The sequence below is a fragment of the Crocodylus siamensis genome, chromosome 4 (genome assembly GCF_052110815.1).
Source record: "Crocodylus siamensis isolate JL-2025a chromosome 4, ASM5211081v1, whole genome shotgun sequence".
Classification (NCBI taxonomy): domain Eukaryota; kingdom Metazoa; phylum Chordata; order Crocodylia; family Crocodylidae; genus Crocodylus; species Crocodylus siamensis.
In genome coordinates this window covers 94,969,351-94,990,189 of record NC_143398.1, presented here as the reverse complement: position 1 = coordinate 94,990,189, position 20,839 = coordinate 94,969,351, and the positions used below count along the sequence as shown (strand labels likewise).

Here is a 20,839-nt window from a genome sequence, read left to right as displayed (position 1 = left end):
ATGGAAAAAATAAAATCTGACATTATATTTCTTTTACTTAAAGTTATCACAATTGTCTCAAGGAGGCCTTCCTTACAAGAGCCACTGAAAATGTCTGTGCTTTAATATTGTAGTAAGAATGATCAATGCACTGTTGTCATATGTCAGAATAATAACTTCCTTTGTAATTTTTACAAAGGTCCTGGTGGTGTTGGTGGCCCACTTCAGCCATAAGAATATAAATTGATCCCTGTAATGTCTCTGTTTTTATCAGGTCCTTGCTGAATGAAATGGCATTCCGGGACTCAGTTCTCGTATAGGATCATGGGTTTATGGTGAACATGTCTGAGAATGGTCACTCTTTTCTATTTGTATGTTTAGGCATACTTCTAAGGACCGAGAAGGACAAGCTGCTCATATTGGAAGCGAGAACAACAGAAGATTCTTTCCTTAAATAACTGATCATCAGACATCCCTAAAAATCCTGATTCTGTTCCTCAGTATGCTAGTTTTGTATGTGGGCTCTGGAATGAGCTGATTTTTAATCTGAGAACCCCCAAAAATTGTTTTCTTATATTGGGAAGAAATTGTGACAAATGCACCAGTCAAGGGTTTTAAGTTTCATATGTTGAGAAGCAGTTTGCTTCCATAGCAGGTGTCCTGAATTAGTAAGAATTAAAACTTTTGGCATCACCGCTTTAGATTGTAAAGCAGCAATGCATTTTAATTCTCCTGTAATGCATATTTACATCTTAGAGGCTGAATGTAATCAACAAAACAATTGTTTGGACATCTACAATCCTGTGTTGGCCTATTTTCTAGTTCTCAAGCGGTTTTCTAGTGGCAGTTTCCTTAGCTAACAAGATCTTAGAACTTGGACCATTCTCAAGGGACCATCATTTGTATATTTTCCATAAGGACAAAGTGATTCTTAAGATGAACCCATCATTTTATTTAAAAAATAAACAATTTTCTACAGATTGTAAGAAGTAACTTTTCTACCTTTTTGCCCTAATCCAAGATATTCCTTACTTCCTAGTTTTGCTGAGGTTTGGAACTAAGCTGTCGTATTTTACTGTGGAGGTTGCAGCACTTCATTGATTGATGGGAATGACTAGTTAGTGAAGTATCGAATTAAATTCGAAGTAGTTTGAGTCCTCAGTAATAGCTTCGATCTGTACAGAAGGATTAAAATACATAAGAAAAATTAAATAGTATCTATTTTAAGTGGGTCTTACCAAGCTCTGAAAGACAAAGCTGATTATGATGAGCTGCCACTGAGTGTGAATTTCAAAGGTAGACTTTTTTGTCTGTCCTTCCCCACTCTCTGAGTAGTCCTTAAATGAAAGAGCTCTGCTTCAAGAAGGTATAACATGGGATTTTCAAAGAAGGCTAAGGAAGCTGGAAATTCAGTGGGAGTTAGATTCTGTTTCTTTAAAGCTTGTTTGAAAACATCAATTATATTGTGCTCAAATATTAGGGTCTCACCTAGTCTTTTCTTCCTGTTTAACTGAGCTTGATGTAAAAATCCACCTATCAGATCTCTGTCCCTGAATATTCAAGGCTTTTGAAGAACATTTCCAACATCTGCAAGTGGTAAATCATTGTAGAGACCTGAACATGTGTGATGATCTTGCGAGTCTGCACAACTTTTATTTCCATTTTATCTGGAACTTCATGGTAAACTTCCATGACATGGAAGTTCAGCCCTTGAAAGCATGGGTGATCACAGGGCCAGCATAAGGGAAATATAACTGTGGTATCTTAATCAAAAATAGTGAAAAACATTACAGGTCACCAGGTAATCCTTTGTAACAATCAGTTAGGACCACAAGGCTGTGAAATATTTTGGCATTAGTATATCTCATCAGTAGATGAAAACATTACATTCTCATTTGTGGGTACCTGTTGCTCTGTGGCTTATTATGACACATCATTTTCCTACATGGAGGTTCCTTCACTATCACTCCTAGCTTTTTGGTGTCATGTCATCAGGGGACGCTATTTATAATACTGCTTAGACATCTAACTCTTGTGTCTTGGGGGGGATCCCATTGTATGGCTTTTTCTCTTCTGTCTGCAGTGAGTAGGGTTTTTTATTTTTATTTTATTTCTGTGTCTCATGGGAAGGAGAGTATCTTTGGAGACTGGAGCCCACAATACCGTAACTTCAGGGGAAAGTTATGTGGCAAGTCCATTCAAGATTAAAGGGGCTTCTGCACATAAACTGGTTCCACAACCCTTCTCTTTTCTCCAGTAGTGTGGCAAGAATATTTTAAACTGTTTGGGAAGAAATTTAGCATCGAGGCATGGAAAGGTTCTGTTTTCTTTTCTTACCTGATGGGGAGGAATTATAAAGTTTAGGAGTGTGTTTTGAAGAGCAGCTGAGTCAGGAGCATGCAGTGCACAAAGTATGAAACCCTCTGATTGCCAGGTGGCAGGTGTGTTTTTGTTTTCTTGTGGGGGGGGGTTACCCCATTTGTTGCAAGGGTGACTGGTTTCTGAGGTCATTTCCTCTCTACTTGTTGCCTCTAAACTTTTTTCCCCTCAAGATTTTCTTTTTGCCTCCCTCATTTCATAGGTGGCACTGAGACCAAAGTTGGACTTCTGCTAATTTTTAGGAAGAAACATATCTCAAATGACTTAGAACTCAGGTATATGGAACCAGTGACAATTTTTGCAGAGCAGTGTGATGTTTCTCTGTGATGATTTATTTCCCATTCTGGCTTCCACATTGTGTCAAGATGGCCTAAGCAAGATTGTCATTTTTGTCACTTAACTCTATTTTCCACAAGTTTTTTCTTGGAGATGCAGCAAAGTGGTTTGTTTGTATCACCAAACTGCTCGTGTCTGTCAGCTATCTGCGTTTTTTATGAGAGTCGATGTGGAGCTATCCACAGCCCACCACATTGTCATCCTATTTTCTGTCTTCACTTTGCTTTGGGATTTAGCAGAGTCAATTAACAAGTGCAGATAGGTCTTCTGTTTTTTGCTTGTCCTTCCCCACTCTTGGGGATGGTGAGATCATACATCCTATCTTTTACTGCATCTCCACTGGCTTTGTAGTAAAGCAGTTGAGTAACTACACTCAGCCATCTTGTGTTGTTAGATCACTTAAGTGGCTAGAATCTGCAGATAGATAAGTTTACTAATTTCTCTTCTAGTTTTCCCTTTTATGTGTACCAGAGTCCTGGGTTTCTGACAAGGGCTTCCAATCAGGGGAGCACACCAGCATGCCCAGCTCGCCTCACAAACACCATGGCTTTTAAAAATCTCAACAGTTTTATCTTTCCTTTACAGCTTTAGAACTAGTAAAATAATGATTTCTGTCATCCATGCAGCCGGTGTGTTCTCTGAGGAAATTTTAGTAGTATGTCCTAATTCTAAAAATAATTATTTACCTACATAAGAAGTGTCATACTGGGTCAGACCAATGGTCCATCTAGCTCCATGTTCTGTCTCTGACAGTGGCACAACCAGATACTATAGAGCAGGGGTCAGCAACCGCTGGCATGTGTGCTGAGCATGGCACATGGGGCCATTTTTCTCGGCACGCCACAGCCAGTCCCAGCTCTGGGTAGCTGCTGGAGCCCAGGCTGCTCCCAGCAGGGCTTGCAGTGTCCCAGTTGCCTGCTGGGAGCAGCCCAGGCTCTGTGACTGGCAGCAGCTGCCTAGAGCCAGGAGGCTCTAAACAGCTCTGCCGGCATCTGTAGCCCTGGCATCAGCTCTGTACTGGCGCGTGCACCCGCGTGTTGGAGCAAGGGGTGGGGGAGGGGCCTGAGGCAGCCGGTCTCTCCCCTGCTCCCGGCACGGAGGTGATGGCTGGGCTCCAGAGCCTGGCACAGCTGTTTTTAGCCAGCTCAGGCTCTGGGTGGCTGCAGCAAACAGCTGCGCAGGGCTCCACAGCTCTGGCATCAGCTCTGTGCTGGTGGTGACTGCACAGGTACCTCGGGGCAGACAGCAGGGCAGCGCAACCCACCCCTCTATCACTTGGTCCACACCCTTCATGATTTTATAGGCCTCTATCATAACCACTGCCGCCTTCCTCCCTCCCCACCCCCCCAACAGCCTCCTCTTCCAAACTGAGGAGTGCTAGCCTTTTTAGTCTCTCCTGGTATGACAGCTGTTCTGTGTCCCTGATTATTTTGGTTGCCCTTCTCTTATGCTGTTGCTCTCCAGTTGTTTCCTGTCTCCAGGAGGTGGAAAGAACATTTGGTGGCCATTAGCCTGTTATGTTTTAGAGATGCCAGAATATGTTGCTAAGCTTTTTTCCTTCTGTTTCTAATTCTTGTTACTTTCCCCTCCTACGTATTCGTAAGTGAAAAGTATTGTCAGGGGGTGGTTCACTTGCCAATTTTATTATTTCTACTTTCTTGATGCACCAGTATTTCCATGCTTATGCCGGTAGATACCTAAGAAATAGTGACTAGTCGATCTTTATTCTCCATGACTCAGGAGCTACTGGCTAGTGGAAGCAATAGGGGATGCTGAGCCCCCACCCCCCCGCCAGTGATATGAATGACTTGCTCAAAAGAGGCAACGCTCTTCGTTTCTGTACTTCACCCATGATGAATTGCTGCATCCTAGATGAAGATCCTCTTTTAAGCTCTGCCTGTTTTGACTACTGGAGATCTGACAGTAGTTAGAAAAATGTTCCCTTGGCTCGGCCATGAGCCCAGTGGGCTCTCATGAAATGTTAAAGTCCCAGGGGTTGGGTGAATGAGTAATGTCTAATTAGTTTATCCATAAGCAGTCATTCTTACTGGATACCATTCAGATGTCAAAAAGAATGTTTGAGGAAGAATTTGATTTCAGAATTAGATAAAATAGGAAATCTAACTAAGAGTTCTATTAATTCTGTTTAAAATTGTCCTTTGAGATATGGAAATCATGAAAAACAGCATTGCCTGTGATCGGCAGAAAATCTCAGCCTTGGCTGCAATTTCCTGCAAAATCAACCTAAAAACTGTAGTGATGTAGCCTCAGTAAAGGTGCCCTTCATCAAGGAGCAGCAAGGGGCAGAGCTGCAGTGAAATGCCTATGAAATCAGCTCTGCATGCTGAAAGTGGGCTGCAAAAAACCCTTTGTCTCACTGCGACTTGGGTAGATCCCTGCGTATTGGGGGATGGGCATAAACTCTCTCCAGCAAGTACAAAAAAAATTATCCTCAGTGGATCCTCAGTATCCACTCCACATTCAAAAAATAGTGAAAGCCAAAAATACAGCTCCAGAATGAGGTTTCTACTCGAGCTCTTTTGAATGTAATCTTCCCTAGAACTTCCATGTTCCTTAACCACTCAAGTGGACAACAGGATTATGGGTATGATTAGAAATATCACTCTTGAGGCAGACCACATGGCATCATCCCAGAGTACTTTTAGGACTTTGATCTTTGTACTTGCTTTTAGATGAACTGTTGAGCGATGTAGAGAGCAATAAGATACGGCTGCCCTGACTCTCAATGAGATAAAGTAAAGGAGATTTGCTGACTCTTGCTCTTTGTAGCATTGATAACTTCTTCTTTTTTCAGGTGATACCGGCTGTGATTTACATAAGGACCTGTGCATGTAGTATGACATAATTACATTATGTTGAGTCTGCCTGTATGGCTAGTCAAGTCCTTGTCTAAGACCTTGAGGAAGGAAGTTGTTGAGGGGAGAACTAATGATGATGTCCAAGTCTCTTGCAAGGATCTGTTTGAAGGTTCCAACAAGAGAGGTCTTATAGAAGTGAACAGTGCTGTTAGTAAGGAAATCCTGTGTCAGGTCTGAAAGGCCCCCTTCTATGATCCAGGAACTATGCATTCCTTTTGTCCACTGCCTTTTTTTAACTTTTGCATAATATGGTTCCTTTCATAAGAACAAAAGGAAATGGGATGGTGCCAGCTCCAGCCCAGATGCCAGAAATTTCTGTGCTTGAAGGTTTCCAGGTTAGCATCTCATCTTCTTACACTGAAGCAAGTTAGAACAATTTGTAAAGGTGCAGGTCTATCTAAATGTGGAATGATGACTGAATATTTTTTAACCCCACAGTAATTCCCTTTTTATGCAATTTAAAGGGGAAAGGAATAGAAATAGAATAAGGGTGTAGGTTGTAGCTGTGTTGGTCTAAGGACATAGGCAGACAAGGCTCTTTGGGTAAATCCGGTATCTTTTATTAGACCAACTCAGATAGTTGGAAAAATCCTTCTTTGCACACGTTTGGGTACAAATACCCTTCGTCTGGCTGAGGAAGTGTCTGCAGATGGTCTGTGTTCTTCCTGGATGGAGTTAGTAAAGCATCCAGAGGTCAGTAGTATGCAAGAAAGCCAATCAGTTAAAATGTAAATTGAAGTAGTCAGTAAGTGAGACAGGTGTGTGTGGGTGGGTGGGTGGGATGGAGGGAAATGAATGGATGAGACAGGAGTGGGGAGAGAGCATTTAGCCCTCCCAGTGGATATGGCTGTCTTCCTCATCTTCAGTAAGATTAGTGGCAAGGTTTGTGAGGACTGTCCATGGAGTGATATTTGTTGTTTGGGGGAGATTTTATATATAATTTAATGGAGCTGACAGATTCAACTCCAGGTACCAGTTCCCTGTAGCCTTTGGAATTGTATTATGGGACTGTGTCTTGGATGCCTTGGTTTCTGTCCATTTGAACCATTTAGAATTGGTGTAGACTAGGATTCAAAAGCATGTTGTTAACATGTTTTGCTGAGTTTTTTAAAGCTGTACTGGAGACAGAGCAAATCATTTTAACTTTTTTTTCTTCTGCTTGATGATGAATTTTAAGGATCGGAAAGGTGTTTTGTTTTTTTTCAATATGCTTTTGACTGTTGTCCAAAACAGATCTAATATTGAAACTGAATCTAGCCAGGATAGTGTGGTGACTAAAGGCTTTGTCAGGAACTGTTCCGAGACTTTCAAGAAGATACTACTGTAGTCGAGGCATTTTTTTGTTTTTCTGAAGAGGTATTTTAGTGTGGAGTTGGGTCATCTTTATATAGCAGCCCACAAAAAGACCAGACAGATTTGTGAGAGAGAATCACTGTTGGATGAATTTCTGAAAATATAGCTCAAAAGTCTACAGTACTGGATTACTTTGGTACAAAGCAGTAATATAAGGGATATCCCTTTGCAGTGACAGAATTTCCTGATATCACTGGGGAGTATATGTGGCTTTGGGCCATAAACCACATATGGGTCATAATTTTATTTTTTTTTTACTAGCACTATAATAAGCTTGGAGGCTTCTCCCACTGAACTTTGTGGGACGTCTACTTCATAATAAATAAATAAAAGGCATCAAACATACTAAGTGTAGGGAGTACATTTATTTATTGCAGGGCTCTGGACCAACTCTTCAGCATCATTGTTCCAGGATTTTTACAGGCGTGGAGGAAGACTGGATTCAGAAAGTGTTCTGATATGCATCGGTATTATTCAGTTATAAAAAAAATAAAAACAATTTATCCTGTTTTACATAATTCTCTTAGATCTAATTCAAACACTTGGTGGGAGAGAGAACCTCTATGAGCAAGGCTGCACTGCTGTTTTTATATTATTTTGAGTTCAGGCATGTTGAATCATCTGTTCAGTTCTGAAAACTTGGTATATTTTAAGCTCTTTGGGGCAAGGACTCTATTCATACAGTTCCCGACACAATGTGGTCTAGACGTTCAGTAGGGCCTTAAAGCACTACTGCGAATATTCAAGAATACAGCATTACAATTTATTCTTTAATACATGTGCCTGATTCAGGTGCCTTTCCTTAAGATACAAAGGTTTCTATGACCTTTTTGTAATTGAACAAATCCTTCTTGACCTGCCTTTTTTATTTTTCCTTTTTTTCAAAAAAAATATTTTAATTGCATTTCTGTTGGCATGGTTCATTTGCTTGTATCATCATGAAAGACGGTCATGTCTAACCTTCAGAGTATGCAGAATTAGACTCTGCAAAGTGGTTTGAATATGACAGAGGAAAATCTAATCCAACTCTTTTGAAGAATTTTGGAACATTTAAAAGTTCTTGAAATGACACAGAAGTAGATAATCTATATTTTTCCCCAGTAAATTGAAGTATTCTGGCCAGGATTTTAAAAAAACAAAACAAACAAACCAAACAAATCTGGGCTTTTAAAGTTCTCAGCACCAGCAGCTCTCAAATATTATAGAAGTATTCTGAGCCATCCACTTGTCTAGACTGAGACATTTGTAGAGTCTCCAGCTGTTAGGCTAATGAGCCAAGTAACTTTGTCCTGGATACCAGTTCTTTACCTTCATGTTTTTAACAGATTTATTGAAAGGAGGCATACTGTGATTGTTAGAACTCAATGAGGTAAGTTTTGAAGAAAGCTTCAGAAAGCACTCGACTTGTGTACATCTCTTTGTTCTGTTCTCCATGGCTTCCTGAACTAGTCTGGTTCTTCTCCCGCACTGCCCAGGGACGGAGGGGAAACACTGTTAAAAGCCTGTCTTTTGAATTTTATCTGGACTACAGTAAAGCAACACTCTGGTATAGTGGTTCTCAGTCTTTTTAGATTGAAGGCACTCCTCCATACCTTTTATGGATCTCACCCCAGTTGAAAACCAATGAAGCAGTACAATCGTAGCTCTCAACAGGCATGCTGCTGCTTTCCCTGCTGGGTAGAAGGGCACCATGCATTTTATACAGAGCCAGATTGGGAAGCTGCTATGGCAGGACCTGTTTCTAGTCCAACCCCAGCTTTACTGCAGCACCACTGAAAGACACCCTAGTTGAGAATCAGTGTTCTGGTGTAGTGGTGCTCAATCTTTTGGCCCTGCAGGCCAAATGAGTGGCCCAGGGCTAATTTGTGGGCTGGATTGGGCCCCATGTGTCAGGATTGGGCCCATGCCACTTCTTCCTTGCCCTGTTTGGCTCTGTGCTTTTCTGTACCACCTGGCTCAACCCTGTACCACCCCAGCCTGCTGCAGTTGGCCTTGCACCTCCTCACATCATCCCAGTTTGGTGCAGCATGCTCAGTCTAGTAGCCAGGGTCATGCTGTCTGGCATGTGGGGTTCCCTACCAGGGTCTGGGAATTTGACAACAGGAAAATGGCAGTTAACTGCCAGCACTCCCCCACTGCCAAATTTTTGGACCTGTGTGGAACCTGACAGAGTGGATAGGTAACATGGCTCCAGGGCAGGGGTGAGCAATTATTTGGGCCTGTGGGCTACAGAGTTTTTCTGAGCTGTTGCAGGCCATGATCTGTTCCCTGCATGTCCTTGTCTGCAAAATCGGGGCTCTGCCCCAGCCTCACACTGTCACCACTCCATGATCCCAAGGTCTCCATGGAAACCGGTTGAGAGCCACATAGGCAGGGCACTCGGCCAGGTGGATGGGTTAGGGGCCCCAAGTAGACAGGGAGCTACGTCCAGGAGGGCGGTGGGCAGGGCTGGGCCCAGGATCTTGGGGCTGTGACAGCAGGGGGGCTGAGCCGTGATCCACTTCCTGCATGCCCCTGCCTGTGGAATCTGCACCTGTTGCCCTGCCTACCCACCCGTTTTGCTTTCAGATGCTGCTCCCAGCCACCTGGCTGAGTGCCCTGTCCCATGCAGGGCCCACCAGGGCCCACCACTAGTGGTGAGTGCAGGGTGCATGGGCAGTGGGGCTGGGGCCAGCAGTGGCAGCTGGAAGGAGCTGCTGCTACCAGGATATGGGAGTCTGGTTGCTGTGCCACTCCAGCCCTTCTGCATGCCTGGGGGTGGCAGGACTGGCCACACATGCCATAGCCTGGGCTGCCCCCTGTGCCTGGGCTAGGCAGGACCAAGGGACACACTGCGGGCCGGACAGAATTCACCAGCAAGCATGTCGTAGTTTGCCCACCCCTGTTCTAGGGGCTGGATATAGCTCAGAGGCCAGCAGGAGAGCACCTCTGTTCTAGTGCATCCATCTAAGGCTTTAAGGGGAAAAAAAGGATGCCCAGTCAGCTTATCTTAAAATATGATACATCTTTCTTGAAAAAAGGTGTGGGTTTTATATCAAATGGAAAAAAAAAAACCCCAAAACCCCCAACTTGTCTTTCTCTGATGCTAGAGAAAAGATGCAAGTAATTTTCACCTCATTTTACCAAAACCCTTCCATCCCCCATGCAGCTGGGGTTTACCTTATCTAGAAAAGCTGTGAAGTAGTTAGTCTTTGATACCTTAAGTTGACTGCCAGATAAGTTAGTGTGGTTAACATGTTTGGAAAGGCTGCCTGGCTACACCTCAAATGTTTGTTCCAAGTTACAAACACTTAAGGTTTTACCTCTTGCTTGGTTTGAAAATGTTGTGGTTTACATAATAATGCTGATTATAAAAAATAAATAAAATAAAGAAATTCTACATTAAACATTTATTGGGCCACTTGTAGATAATAGCTGCTTATTTAAATACATTATGCATAGAAGTGCAGCGGCTCAAGTGTGATGGTTGATTAAAATAGCTGTAAAGAGCTTATAAGGGCCACCAACCCCAAAGCTCTTGAATAAATGTCTAGGGTGCATGAACAAGGCAGGTAAGGCTAATTAACTGTATAAGCCTTCTTTTTTGTCTTCCCCCTCAAAAATAAGTACAACCATTTCCCCCTCAGTTGCATATAACTAGGGAAAAAAATGTAGGGTTGCAACTACACTATTACATGTGCTGTTCTGCATATGCATCCTTTTATTCCCTTGTCTAGAGAATTGTTTTTAGCTTAATATAGTATTTATTGTTGAATGTGAATCATTCAATATACAGAATGTACAATTCCAGTTGTCTGGTTTTATAGTTCTTTCTAGTAGGCTACACAAGCCACTCCTTGTCTTTCAGAGCATAAAATGTAAATCAGAGGTGTCCAGTCAGTAACCTGGGGGCTGTCTGTGGCCTTCCAGGACAACTGTGTTAAAACTATCTGTATTTTTATTGCCACCTAAAGTGTCTAGTGAGTCTTAAATTGAGATGTTTGAACCAGCCCCATCACTTAGCAGATGAGTACCAGGAGCCAGTCTTCACTAGCCTCAGCTCAGGTATAGCATGGACCAGTCCAGGGGGCTTCTGTGATTTGTACCTGATGACACCAGTCCCATAGAGACTGTATGACAAGGAGAGCTCGTTGGTCAGCATGTTCTAGTCCTCCTAGTATTTCTCTGTGCCTGCATTGTGGGGAAGGAGACATTTTACCAATGTCAGTCTTATTCCCATGAAGGAATATGCCCATGGAAGAAACTGCAGTAGGATGTGGAAGTAGCTTCTGCTAACTTTGCACTACCTGGGGAGAGCAGAACAAATTGGAAAAATTGCCCCACAGTATAGAATACAGCCTCTTGACTTGGAAATATGTTTCCAATATTCCTCAAAATAGTTATGTAGTCAAATAATATATCCATTTAATTTTCATAAAACAACCTTGCACATTTTTTTTCACCTTAATTTCTCATTTCATCCTGTGTTTTTGCTCATTCCTCATCTGTTTACTCACAATCTTGTTCTAACCTTGTAAAATAGTCTGGAACTCTGAATAGCAAAAGGGTTCAGTATTGAAGCTATGCAGCTGAGCCTCCTGATGCTGCTGCTGGTTACTATGTAGGATGTGTCTCACTCTACCATTCTTTCAAATATTCAGCACCTGCATTAGTCTACCTCAAGTACAGGCTTTCCCACAATATACTTCCATTTTTAAATCCTTTACTGTTTCTACACCTAGCCTATTTGTCTGGGGTTCTAGCTATTGAAACACTCTAGGGAAGTGTTTCTGAACTTGTGGGTCACAACCCGAAAGTAGGCTGCAAGAATATATGAAAGGGTTGCTAACAAACTTTAAAAAATGGATCAACAAACTTTAAAAATGGATTCTCTTTTAAAGGAGAAAAACATGGGAAACCCAGCCTGCAAGGGGCTGCTTGGGGGGGCCCCCATGCTCCACCTCCCCCCCGCACCCATCCTGCATACCCACCCTCTGCCCCACATATTGGGGACCTGGGGGTGGGGGGCAGCAGGTCAGGAGTGAGGAGCAGTGGGTGGGGACTGGACATAGATGTCTACAAATGGGTCCTGGTACAAAAAAAGGTTGAGAACCACTGCTCTAGGGTTCTTTCTCTGCAAGTTTGGGAGAACTTTCTGATCTTCAGTGGGAATTATAGGCAAGGTGTTGGTAGTTTATCGCTACTTGAGTGATTTTTTTTTTCTCCCCTCTTCTCCCCACTGCCCCTTTTCCCAGAAAAAAATCAGGTTCCAGCCTGAGTTCATGCAAATCCTAGGTACTAATTTATATTCTCAGATGAATACATTTACCTGGGTTTGAGGCATCTCTAATCCTAAATTTATAAGACTATGCATGTATTTCATAGGTTAAAACACTGGTGAATTGTGCAGGAAAGAAGTCCTTTGTGTAGTCTGCTGTTCCTAAAGTAATATGGGGTCTTGTTAAGGGATCACTTGCATTTGTAGAGGCGTGTATATTTTGGGGTGCAGGCCAAATTATCCAAATTGGTTCCAAATCATTGATTGAGCAGAATTCAATTGTTCCAAAAACCACATGGATTGAGCAGGCAAAACTTAATAGTTATAGACACCATGTACCGTGCTCAGGGTTCAATTTACACTTTGAGTATGGGGGTGGGTGTGCAAAAAATAGGCTGCCCATCATGATGGGCTAATAAAATCAGATACACCTGCTCCCCTGTTACGCTTTTCAATCTTACAGGAGGGCTGTCATCTCTTATTGGGGGTCAGACCCTCCCCCATGATTTGAATTCTGATGGCACTACAACCAGGGAGCATCCTCTGTCCCAGACCTCTCACCGTAGGATTTCAGATAGTCCCAAATCCATTGCCAGGCATCCCATGTGCAGGCCCAAGCCAGAAGGTCTTGGGGTTTGGATGTCCCCAAATACTACAGGCAAGCATCTTTCATTCCAGGCTTGTTGGTTGTAGCTGTGTTGGTCTCAGGACACAGGCAGACAAGGTTCTTTGGGGAAATGGGATCTCTGTTATTAGATCAACTGAGGAGTTAGGGAAATAGTTCTCGGCAAGAAATAGTTCCCAAAGCCTAGCAAAGAATTTTTTTTTTTTTTTTTTTTGTGCAACTTCTCAGTTGGTCTAATGAAAGAGATCCCATCTCCCCAAAAAGGCTTGCCTGCTGCCTCCCTCCCAGACTACGCCTGATCTTAGCCAAGAAGCCGAGGAGCGAGGCTGCGGCAGCCTCCCCTGATCCCGGTAGGGGCTAAGAGGCTGCTTCGCCTTTAAGGTTCGTGCCGGCCCGCCTTCTCGCCTGATTGACAGCCCGCGGGGAGTCACGTGACCCGCCTCTATTTGAAGGTCACAAAAAGCTGTTTCCTTTAGAGAGAAGCAAGAGGGAGGGAGAGAGAGGGAGGGAGCGAGCGAGCGAGCGAGGGAGAGGGAGTGAGTTCAAGCCAAAATGGCCGACGGTGTCTCTGCTGGTTTCTGAACATTTCAAATTGAAAACAACCAATACAAAATCCTTTTTGGGATCTCTTTTCATTTCCATTTTACCTTGTATGCCTCAACTCGCTGGATTTAAGCACTGCTGCACTTTATGAGGTTAGTAGGGTGTTTCGGGGGAGGGGATTGGGGTTTTTTTGTTGTTTTTAACCTATAGCTGCATTTTGTGGGGCTCGCCTGACCGCTTCATCCGTGGTGCCGCGCGAGGAGGCTGCCTGGCATGCACACTTGCTGCAGGCGGTTAGGGATCGGCGTGGGTTTTGTATCGCGTGCAGAAGATTTTCGGATTAAAAAAGCAAAAAAAACTGGGGCAGAAGCGGATTGCAGATTTTTTAAAGGATTTGATTGCATTTTTTAAATGCAATGTCTATGCAGATTAAATCCCCTGGTTTCTGTTTTCCAAGCAAGCAGCTTGCTAAGAATCTTTGCAAAAAATAGGTTTATTTAAACAGAGTCTTCTTTAAACAGTGATTTTCTTCTCCTTGCACCCAAAGCTGTTAAATCTGCTGCAGAAATTTGCATAAATATAAATGGGTTTGCATTCTTTCTGCTACTAGGGCCAACAAGGGATGGGTGGGGAAGTGGTTTTTATTAAGCTGGGCTTCCTAGAGAGATGTTTAAACTGAAATAACATGTATCGGTATATTTTAAACGTTGGATTTGGGGGGTGAAAAATAGGTTTGGGATTTGGAGGATTCCAGTGCTTGAAACCCTCTGCGCGAAATGTGTATCAGCACTCGGGCTCCTGCTCGTGCTCACTCTCCTCTTTTCTCTGTCTGTCTCTCCTTCTCCCCCTCCCCTTTCCCTGTGCAACCAGATGCATTTTTATTTCGGTTACATTTGGGACCAAATGGAGCATGCTGCTCCATGATATGGCATCTAGCTTTCAAACCAGCCAGACATGCTGGCTAGTGTCAGCTTGGAAATGGGCTTTCCTAACTAAAGCAAATCTCCCTGAGGGACTCTCCCTTATCTCTCTTCACATGTCTGAATCCAGTAAAATGTTTTTAAAGTATAGGCGTACACACTTTTGATACAGGAGTATTGCTTTTGGTTTACAGGACGTTTGTTTCATACCCCATAGAAAATGAGCGTCAATGCATCTGTATTAATCCAGGCAGTTTGTAAACTGTGATCTCTTTCTGTCTATGCATTGTTGAGAATTTTATATTTTAATTGGGGGGGGAGGGGTTTGGTTTGGTTTGGTTTTTTTTAAATGCAGTCTTGAACCAAGCAGAAAAGTAAAGGGAAAGATCTAAAGCTTGCTTTCAGGAAAAGGCCCCCTCCCCCCCTGCATTGTAAGTGTGTGATGTAATGCTCCTTTCTGTGGGGTTGGATGAAATAGGACGAAGTAGATTTCTATGCGCTTTTTCTTCCCCTTTTTGTGAGAGACCTTATGCTCTGTGTGCAATATTGTTACCTGATGGTTGGGCTGAAGATTATCATCAAAAGAGTCTCATTTGGTTTATCTGAATATGTTTGTTCAGTTTCTGTGTAAAATCAGGAAGTCAAGAATGCCAACCCAGAAGATGGGTCACCATTTGTATCTGTCTTAGCCCCCATCTGCATGGTTAAATTACAGGCAAATCTGAATGCATTTGGCTGGAAGTCCTCTTCAGTTTCTCTGGTTCTCTTACATCATACCAGTGATTCTCAACCAGCATACCACAGCACCCTGCAGTGCCTGGAGATTCTTTCAGGGGCGCCGTGCATTGTGAGGTGTGCAGATGTGATTCATAGGATAAAACCCAGAGAGTTCAAATTGGACTCCATCGTGTTAAAAACCTTGCAAGCTATTGTTGTTCTGAGTCCTCTGAAACAGAAAAAATGCTGCGGTTTTTTTTCTGCAGTCAAAAAATGAGTGAAAACAAAGAGCTGGAATGTTCTGAGGGTGCCTGGAGCCTAACAAAGGGGGCCTTGAGTCTCAAAAGATTGAGAACCACTGGTGGGTGGGTGGGTGGGGGTGTGTGTGTGTGTGTACATACACGTGTGTATGTTGACTTCAGAAAATGCATCTGGAAGGGATGCCCCTGGGTCACTGAGTCCAGTACCACATCATGCATCCCTTTTCTTAAATTTATGACGCTCCATCTTAATAGCGATGGTGTATGTTTTTGTCGGTCACAACTCTTACTGAAAGGCTGTTCTGGGAACCGATTGCTTAGATGGTTAGGAACACATTTAAAATAATACTAACAAAATAATGTATTATCTAGGAAACGTGAGGAGTGGTTTGCTTACCAAGTTAGAGTAAAGAGAGGTGTGCTTATAGGAAAATGAGCTTTCTTCAAAATTGGAGGTACATGGTTTTATGGTGAAAATTGTTTTACTTATGGGGTATAATAGGGACACCTTGTGATGGGAGAGGCAAATGTTATTCTGTTATTGAACTAGGTCACCCATCTAGAGCTAATGAACCAATGTAAAATCTGTACTCTGTTGTGAACATAACCATAAGGAGAATTTATAGGAATCTTTTCTAATTGTTGACCCAGTAAGCAGTTTGGATTTATATCTGTTTAGGCTGACTTACTGGTGATGCTTCTGTAATCAAAAGACAATGAATACACTTGTTGATTAAGCCAGTTCAGTGGTTGGAGATGAGTTAGTCTTTAGTATTATTCTGGATACTTGTAGCAAGACTTGCTGAGCTAAAAGTCACTAAGTGAATATGCTTGATACAGGGCAGAGATAAATACAGACTTGGTTTGGTTTGTAAATGACAATACAGTTGACAGTCCACACTTGAGAGGGAGGAACTTACTTGCTGGGTGTTATTTTTCCCTTTTTGCATTATGCCATTTGATAGTGCAGAACATGCACATTGTTTGTGTTTGAGTAGGCTGTTTTCCAGTCATGATAGCTGTACAGCACTACAGTAGCTATCGTGGATAGGCTGAAAGGAATGGATAAACTTTTAGCAATGATCATGGTATGGTGTATGTGAACTCATGCTCAGATAGGCTTCTGGGAATGTATACTGAGAAGAACTGGACCAACTTTAAGAAAAAATTGTTATAGTGTCATCATTTCAAGTCAGTTTGACCCAGTTGGATTAATGCAATACATGCAGCCTACTCTGCAATCTGCAGAATCTCAGACACCATTTTGGATTTGTCCTTCCCGAAGAGAAAATTCTTTCAGTCTATTTTCAAACATATTTACCTTCTGTTTTTGTGCTTAGAAGAAATTTGAACATGGACTCCAGAGCTGGCATTTAAAAGTGCTTTTGCAGTACAACATGAATATGTAAAATTATTTAAAATCACCAGGAGGGATTCCCCTTAGGGTTTCTTATTCATATTTGCATAGTAGCGGTTTTTAGGTTACAAATCCACCTTTTTAATCTTTAAGTGATGGCAGTGTTTACAAAATGCTTATACAGATAAACTATTAATTCCTTTTCAGTTATTGCTGACAGCCTCTCAGATTGCTGTACATCTTTCCATGATGGATTGCCTATTTTAGTATGTTTTTGGCAGGTGGGGGGATGCCTATTTTAATACATTTTTGGCGGGTGGGCTGATTTGGTCTGCAGTGAATTTGGACCCTGACAGTAGTTGTCTTTTAATGTAAAAAAACACCAAAAAAGAGAGTTTTTTAGCTGACAACTGATTCCTTGTTGTACTGCTGAAAAGAATGTCTAAGGCTGCTGTTTAATTAATTTGCACAGCCTCCAAAAGAGCTAGTTTAACTTGGCAAGAACTAGTTGTTCATCCAGAACGCTGAAGACCTTGAAACTTCAAAGAAAAATAGTTGAAAGATGTTGGCTGAAAGATTTTCATTCAGGATTATATTCAGGGTAATGCATGAGTGACTGACTGAATCTTTTAGCTTTGTATCATGGCGGAAACATCCTTAAGAGGGTCTAGAGTCCTGTTTCCCTACCCCGTGGGAAGTAGATACCTTTGCTTTTGAAAATCCCTACTTACCTGCTTTTGTAGGTGCCTTTGAAAAGTTAATAATTTTATGTTAACTTTTCCTCAAGTTTATGTATGTATCCACACCCAAAAAATGAGGCAAATTGAAAATTTTACTATGAGGAGCCATAAGTGCTGATTATGCATTGAGCATAAAAACTGTCTTCATTGGAGTGTATTTTGAACATTTTCAGACTAGTTATTTAGGTATCCAAATTGCACTTAGTATTAACTGGTTCCCTTTAGATTCAGCAACAGAATGGTCATAGCGACTGACAGCTCTCCTCTCTCTGGTGCTATGTCAGTGTTTTGAGTTTGGTGGGCTGCTATGGGAATCTTGCATTACCCACCTGTTCTTCCATGAAGAATTGTAAGCACCAGGATATCATTTTCAAACTTCTCGTGTCAAATAAGAAAAAAAAATTGAACTCTTCCCTTTCTTCCAGGTCCCTGTGCTTTTAAGTGAAGATGGTTTTTTAGATATACTACTTCTGCATCCTGACACAGCGTGTTCTCTTAAACCAGTGCTGCTCAAGCTTTTCAGAATTGAGGCAGCCCTCAATGTCTGTAAATTGAGCAGCACCCCCTTTTAAAAAACGAATGCATTTGTTACAGTGCTTATCTCCTTGTAGAGTGCTGTGGCAATGGAGGCCAGGTAGGGAAGAACCTGAATGTGTGTTTTATCTCTTACTTCCTCACACCTTGAATCACCTTTCAAAGCATCTGCTGTGGCACAGTGGTTGAAATGGTTGGGAATCATTGGCTTAAGCCAACATGGGGCATAAAAATCTTTATTATTTCCACTGAGACTTAAAATAAATTTTAAATTTTATAGATTTATCATCATCAATCATGATATATAGGGTGTTTCTCTACACTCTTAAGCAACACTTCTGTACATCGTTAAAGATGATACAGACTATGCATGATACTAGTCCAAAGCAAAAGGTTCATGATTTACTATCGTTTGACCTGTATCCCAGCAGAGACAGCAGTGTTTCAAGCTAGTGACCCACAGCTCAGCAGCGCTTGGCATGCTGAGATTACCACCCCCCCCCCCACCCTCACAAAGAACTATGTGCTAATTCTTGCCATGAGTATTGGAATCCTCCAAAAATGTATATGCAGATCGAGACCAGATTGCCCTGTGCCTGCCTCTACCTCATGGAGGAAAGGGCTACACGAATTGTATGCGATAGGGTGAGCAAGGGAGTGATAGATTTGGGGTGAATTGTTTGGGGCCCTGTTTGGTGATGTTTGCCAGACAATTAAGGCAGGTTAAAAACAAGGTTGTTTGGAAATGAGAGAGAAGAGCACAGCTCAGCTGCAGGAGTGAAGAGAAAGTTGAAATATATGCAGTGAAGTGACTCGCCATGACCTAGAAAAGAGTCCCGCTCTGAAGTGGACTGAGCACAATGGACACTACCATATATCTATTTCAGATGGGCTGCACTAACTTATTCTTGTGTTAGGTTCCCATCACTATGTTTGTCCCATATGTTGTTTTACAGTTATGCTCAGTGTTGTCTGCATTTAATCCCTTTCATAGTAGGCTGTCATTACTGAGCACACGCTGCCTTTGGCAGCAGTTTACTTGTATGCAGATGTTAGATGAGGAGGGGCTTTCCCCTGTGTGATGGGGGGGGAACCTTGTCTTGCATTTAAGTACATATGGTATATGGTAGGGCTTACTAGTTGTTGGAGTCATTGAATATAAGGGTATGAAAATTAAATGTATTTTGGTCAGTAACTTCCCATGTGATGTTCCACTACTAGTAAGTTTATACCTTGAAATAGTGATATTTGTCATCGCACTTGAAAAGTGATTGGTGTGGTGTTTGGACATATCTGTAGTCTGGACAAATCCAAAATTGAAGAAATTTTTGGTAACTCAAACTTTCTTCAGAATGCTGTGACTTTGAATCTGACTTTCATTAAAAGATGTTATTAGTGATGTGGCAGAAGATAAAAACATACATGACAAATTCATAGCTTATAAAACTTTGGAGTTACTACAAATACCCAGGAAAAAGAGAGTTCTTAATAAAATGAGAAAAGATGTAGGAAAGAAGAATAAGCAACAGCGATTCCCAACCTTTTTAGACCACAGACCGGCAAACTGCGGACGAGCATACTGTGGACTGGCAGCCAACCCTTTTTTATACTGAATATAAAAAAAAAAGGGTTGGCTGCTGGTCTGCAGTATGCCAGTCACTTACGGACTTCTGGTCTAGTAGCCAACCCTTCTGTGGACCAGCAGCCATGCTTTGTAGCCCGGTATTGGGCCATGTCCTGGGCTTGGGATCTTCCACTCTAGGAGAGCTGAATTTGATTTCTGCAGCTACTACAACTTTATGACCTTACGGAAAGATAACCTTTGTATGCCTTAGTTTCTTCATCTGTAAAAAGGGAGAAAAGTTCCTTTCAGACAAAGCGATTTAAGCTCGATACCATTTTTTGGTTACATTTTCATGTCATGAAATGGAAAATACCATAAACGTACAAAGCATTTAATAAAATACAAATGTTAAATTGGGTTCAGATTTTAGAAGTTAAATCTGAGTTTGTGGTGTGCTGTAGCAGGGCGGAGGCACTGCAGTGTTAGGGTGCAAATGTGTAGGGCTGCATGTCAAACAGGGAAGTTGTTCTGCATTCCTATATGGTACTTGAGAATGTGCCCTTTTGAATACAGTGGTATCAGCATATGAACAGCAACGATTGGTGACAAATTGGAGGGACCTTAGAGAAAAGTAACATCAAGTAAGACTATTAGGAAATGTTTTTTAAAAGTGAGCTGTAATATCGTTGATGGCTAATAGTATGCCTGTTCTGTTTCCATAATAACCTGGTGGTTTTTTGTATATTTATTTAATAGTAAAGCATGCACATGTAAGATAAAATATTCAGTGCCTCAACCATCTAAAATAAATTGGGTGAATGAAATCCCTTTACATGTGTTTATATTAAGGAGGGGAATATACTTTTCAGTTCTTTAGTTGAAATAAGAGATTGGACATTTTTTGTCACACTGCTGCAGGAAAATGGCTGAATCTGGAAACTTGATCTAGACCCCTTTCATGGGGATATGTTTCATGTATTGTGTTGTATAAATGCTTGCATATACATTCCTATACAAATACTGCAGATCTCTTGCAAACCACTTTATATTGAGGGAAGCAAAAATTTCAGAAGGCAGAAAAATATATCATGCATTATTAATATTACCTTTTTATTTAACAGTATTTTAAAAGTATTTTTAATGTTGGTTGTTCAATTAAAAATAACAAAAATCCTGAAATAAGAAAATAGCGATCTTAATCACTGCACCTTTATGGTAAGTATAATTTTTAAAAATGTAATATCCCAACAATTGACATGGCCAAGTTAGTCACTTTAGAATACTATCTTTTTGTGTTTACCCCATTTTTTTCCTATTTCAGTGTCTCATTGGATAGGTTTCAATTTTTTTATGCAAATTATTCTGGATATGTAAAATGGCAAAATTAAATTGTAAT

General features: G+C 41.7%; 1 protein-coding gene across 9 annotated transcripts in view; it reads left to right on the top strand.

The window, feature by feature from the left end:
- Nucleotides 1-20,839, top strand: part of TNRC6B (trinucleotide repeat containing adaptor 6B) — a 198,236-nt gene that overhangs the window by 79,039 nt on the left and 98,358 nt on the right. For 2 of the 9 annotated variants that reach the window (XM_090042985.1, XM_090042981.1), the window contains exon 1: nt 13,307-13,503. The exons of the other annotated variants lie outside the window; for them this stretch is intronic. In XM_090042985.1, the coding sequence (XP_089899111.1) occupies nt 13,499-13,503 (5 nt within the window). In that variant the 5' untranslated portion in view covers nt 13,307-13,498. Of the gene's footprint in view, nt 1-13,306; nt 13,504-20,839 lie in introns of those variants that run through there. 9 annotated transcript variants of the gene reach the window in all.